We start from the raw sequence: 4,305 nt of genomic DNA on the forward strand, positions 1-4,305 counted from the left end.
TATATGTCTTGCCTCTGCTCTCACTTTTTGTGGGTTCCTTGTCTTTGCTGTCCTCCCATGCTGTTGTCCACGTTCCTCGTCTCTCCCTGGCTCCTCGTGTTTGGTTTTCCCCAGATGTCTTCTCAGTTCTGGTTTGCCTTTCATTATTAGTTGGATTTTTGGATTCCTGCCTTTGTTTACTGTTTTGCCCCATTAAAACTCCTAGAAATCTCCTCAGCCTCTGCCTCTGCATTTGGGTCCTCCAAACCCTGACAACAAAATTTTTTAAATTTTTCTAAAAGTAAAAATATGTTTCACTTACATTTTTATTTTTATTTTAAATGAGGAGCCCTTTAACTTAAAATATTAAGCTAAAAGAAGGAGGAGAATTAGGTATTGAACAAAGAGCTTCTCAGGTGGACATCTGGCAGGTGAGCTATGCATTCGCACACCTTACATTGTGAAAATATTATACAAGTCTAATTTGTATGCATCAGTCATGATTTAATTCTGTTTGTTGATGGAATGAAAGATTCAGGTGAGGTTGGTTGTTTATTCAAAATGTGAAGAAATCAAATATCTAATCTAATGCCTGTTTTTTTCTACTAAATGGATACTACTTTTAGGGCTGGATGATATGCCTTTAGAAATAAAATTTTTATTTTTTCTTATAAAATCTGATGTCAAATGATAAAAGCTACTTTTATTTCAAGCATGCCCTCCTGGACATGACCTTAATTAAAAAGCAACAAAATTCAAGCTGAGGAACATGCGTTTGAAACAAACATGTTCCACACCAAACAATACAGCTATAATACGCTAAATGTTTGTAGCTGGTGATATCAAAAAGTGAGCTGGTTTATTAGTTATGAGTAAAGATCTAAGAAGGAAAGAAGATGAACTGATGTCAACCTAAGACATCGAAGCCCAAAGGGTGCAATGCTTAGCAAACAATAACCACAATTCTCTAGAAATGAAATCATCATTAACAGAAAATAAATAGATAAAATAGTTGCCAAGGGCGTATTGTGTTTACATTGTATTATTTTTCTTTTTGAGAAAATTAGCCTACATGTATCAAAAGTAATCTTCATTCTAAAACAATGAAATAATTGTCATTCTAAAAGAGGATTATTGGGTATAAATGATTTTGGGTTTTACTGGGCTTTGAATTCTTTTGTTTAGCTAAATGTTTCTTTAGCATTATCCTAATAATCATCTTGTTATTGTTATTTAATAATCATATAAATACATGCTCCCCAAAAATCAAAGATGATTCACTTACAGAGATTTTAACCGCAAATAAACTTGAAAAACGCAGTGTTTTAGTCTGTATCCTACAGTTAATAATTATTTTATAACTTAATGAGTCGTTGCTGGCTTCAACAGCTTATTTTAATTATCGATTAATCATGATTAATGGAATAAATAGCTTAGGACTTGCAAGAAACGCAGAATGAAGAGTTTCCTTAAACAGTACCTGTCTGACAACAAGAAAGTAGGCTGAAAAATCTCAAAAGAAAAAAAAAGAAAAAAGGTGAACAGGATGTTACCAAGCGTTTCTAAGGCTATTATCGTCCTGTGAACCAAACGCAAACCTCAGCTGCTGTGGTTAAGTTCTCATGATCTAAAAGTAAGTAAAACATTGAACAAAAATGGCATCCATGCAAGAGTTCTCAGGAGAAAAAAAACCCTGCTGACGAAAAAGAACACAAAGGTCTGTCTCAAATCATGAAGACTCTCCGCACTTTAAAGAAAAGGTTCTTTAAGCTGACAAAAAGAAACCAAGTGAAACTTTAAAGAACCTTAAAAACAATTTTTTTTATTGGACACATCAGTTATTGTCCTATACATCATACTTATTTAAATGCATTATTTGTTAGAGGGAATCTTGGGTTTTTTTGGACACACCAGTAAATGTCCTATGCATCATACATATTTAAACTCATTATTTGTTAGAATCAGGTAGCTTAGGAGTAATCTGTGGTAGCATTTTTTTCTGGAGGAGCATGAAGAGAAAACTCTGCTTTCTACTCCTACCTGCAGAAAACAAACTAACAAGCCAGTGCCATGTTTGCATGACAAATATAACATGACTCTCACATTCTCCCATCTGGGAGGTGTCATGGTGCCTCTTTCTATTTTCACAGAATAAATAATTTCAAACAAGACTTTACTTGCTTTGTATAAATCCTTATTTAAAAACCAACAAAACAACACAAAAAAACCCCAACAAAGACAAAACCAGGGCCGTTCTTTGCATCAGTCAAAACATCAGTGAGATAACATTCCACAAGCCAGGGCAAGTCATTTAAACATCATTCCCCTGCTCCTCCACATGTTCCCCATGGCTGACAACACCTCATGCACACTGCCTGAGCATTTATGCAGGCTCTGCCTCTCATCAAAAGGCACCCTGCTGCAAAACAAGATCAAACCTCTCATAAGTGATATTTCTTCTAAAAGCAGAATTCTCCCAAAACAAGATCATTTGCAACAGATGCAACTTTAAAATAAAAGTTGTTGTATATAAAAACATTGTTGTTACACCTGCCTGGGATCTAATGTGATTTAATCTCATCCAGCCACATTAGTAGGACTGTAAAAGCACTTTTTCTGTTTTGCATTTAATGTTCAGCAAGATCAACGGTGAATAGATTTGCTAAAAGTATAAGAATAAAATTAAGCCTAACTTTTGGATGAAAATAAGTCAGATATCCTGGAAGGGAAAGAATCTGTAGATTTACCAAATGTGGCTTACCTTCAAGAAACAGGATTTATGAACATTGAGCAAATTTAAAAATAAACTATTAATTCAACCATCTAATGATCAGTTCAAATAAAAGAGAATCTGTGGTTTTCACTTGTTTAACCCCTCAGGAGGTCTCTCTCACACACCGCAGAGGCGCGCTTTTAAATAAGTTAACACTTACAGAACTTTATTGGGGTTGATTTGCTGGTGGAAAGCGAGAGAAAAGCCGAAGAGTGTCCCCGGCTCCCCGTGTCTCCTGATGACATGACTGGTGTCCAGGTTAAAGGCGCGCAGCCCGCTTGGCTCCAGCAGATGGATGAGGAGAAAAAGCGCAGCTTGGAGCGCAGAGGCTCCGCTCTGCTGAAGGAGCAGCACCATCACACTGGTCCAGCAATCCAAGAGGTAAAGAACCCGGAGACCCCGCAGCTTTTCCACCCTCAGTCACTTTGTTAATGAGGAAGGAAAGCAGCCGAGTGTCAAGTATATAGTTACTCCACAGCGCCCCCTTCGACCGAAAAAGATGGCCCCTAGTACCCAAGATAAACACGTGTATTTACTTTGGGACCACAGGTGTAGTATGTACAACATTACCTTATTATTTCAAAAAATAAATGAGATTTAAATTCACTTATTTCCTCTTAAATGAGGATGTATTAGTTACGTTAACCTTGTCTTTTAACCACTTTTATAAGGTGCATGCACGCTTAAAAAATAAAGTTCTTCTACTGTAAATCTCTCCATAATATAAGACCACAAATATGAGCTTTTTGTTTATTAGATTGTCCCTTTTTAACTCTTTTAAATTAAATGAAAAAAGGTTAAAAAAAACAGATGTTTAAGATTCTTTTAGGCAAAATATGTGTTCATATTAAGTTTATTTATTTATTTACCTATGCATTTTTTTTGTTTCTTTTGTTAAATACATTTTTTATTTAGAAATTATATGAATGGTTTCAGAAGAATAACATTTTATCATCTCAAGTAGTACCATTTATTAGTACCACTAGATGCCAGGTTAAACAAATCAGTCAGTGATAACAGTACTAGGTAAGCAATATAGGCTTTTCGGAGTCTGCTGTATCTAAACATGTAAATGGAAAGTTGGTTGGAAGGAAAAAGTATGATGTCTTGTGGTGTCTTTAGGCAATATCAAAATCAAAAAACCGTTATGTTTTGTGGGTTTTTTTGCTCAAAAACAAATTTAGCAGTTGGCCATAATTATAAAGGGAAATTACAGGAAGTATATCACTCTGTAAATATAGATATATTGTTTACACTTTCAATTTAGCCTACTTATCAAAGTACATTTTAAAGATATTATAATCTATAGATAGACATTTACATGTTTGAGGCCAGTCTGTATGTCCTTAGATGAGTCTTCTGTTTCTTCTATACTACCAATCCCTTTCTCTGCAGCTTTTTTATTTTAGGTTGGTCCTGCTGCACTCATCCACATGCCCTTTATTCATCTCTTTATGAGGCTTTTCCCATTGATTGCAGTAATCCACTTCTCTAGACTCCCTTTGCACTAGAATCACATACACAACATTCACACTCTGTATCTCTATCTCTAT

The 4,305-nt window shown here is 35.2% G+C and overlaps 1 protein-coding gene across 2 annotated transcripts in view; it reads right to left on the minus strand.

Annotated features, from left to right (window-relative positions):
• Positions 1-3,179, minus strand: part of LOC107102283 (integrin alpha-6-like) — a 34,328-nt gene extending 31,149 nt beyond the window's left edge. For both annotated transcript variants that reach the window (XM_015401523.1, XM_015401524.1), the window contains exon 1: positions 2,913-3,179. In XM_015401523.1, the coding sequence (XP_015257009.1) occupies positions 2,913-3,109 (197 nt within the window). In that variant the 5' untranslated portion in view covers positions 3,110-3,179. The remainder of the gene's footprint in view (positions 1-2,912) is intronic.
• Positions 3,180-4,305: the final 1,126 nt, after the last annotated feature.

The sequence above is a fragment of the Cyprinodon variegatus genome, unplaced genomic scaffold, assembly GCF_000732505.1.
Source record: "Cyprinodon variegatus isolate N-32 unplaced genomic scaffold, C_variegatus-1.0 Scaffold1230, whole genome shotgun sequence".
Lineage (NCBI taxonomy): Eukaryota > Metazoa > Chordata > Actinopteri > Cyprinodontiformes > Cyprinodontidae > Cyprinodon > Cyprinodon variegatus.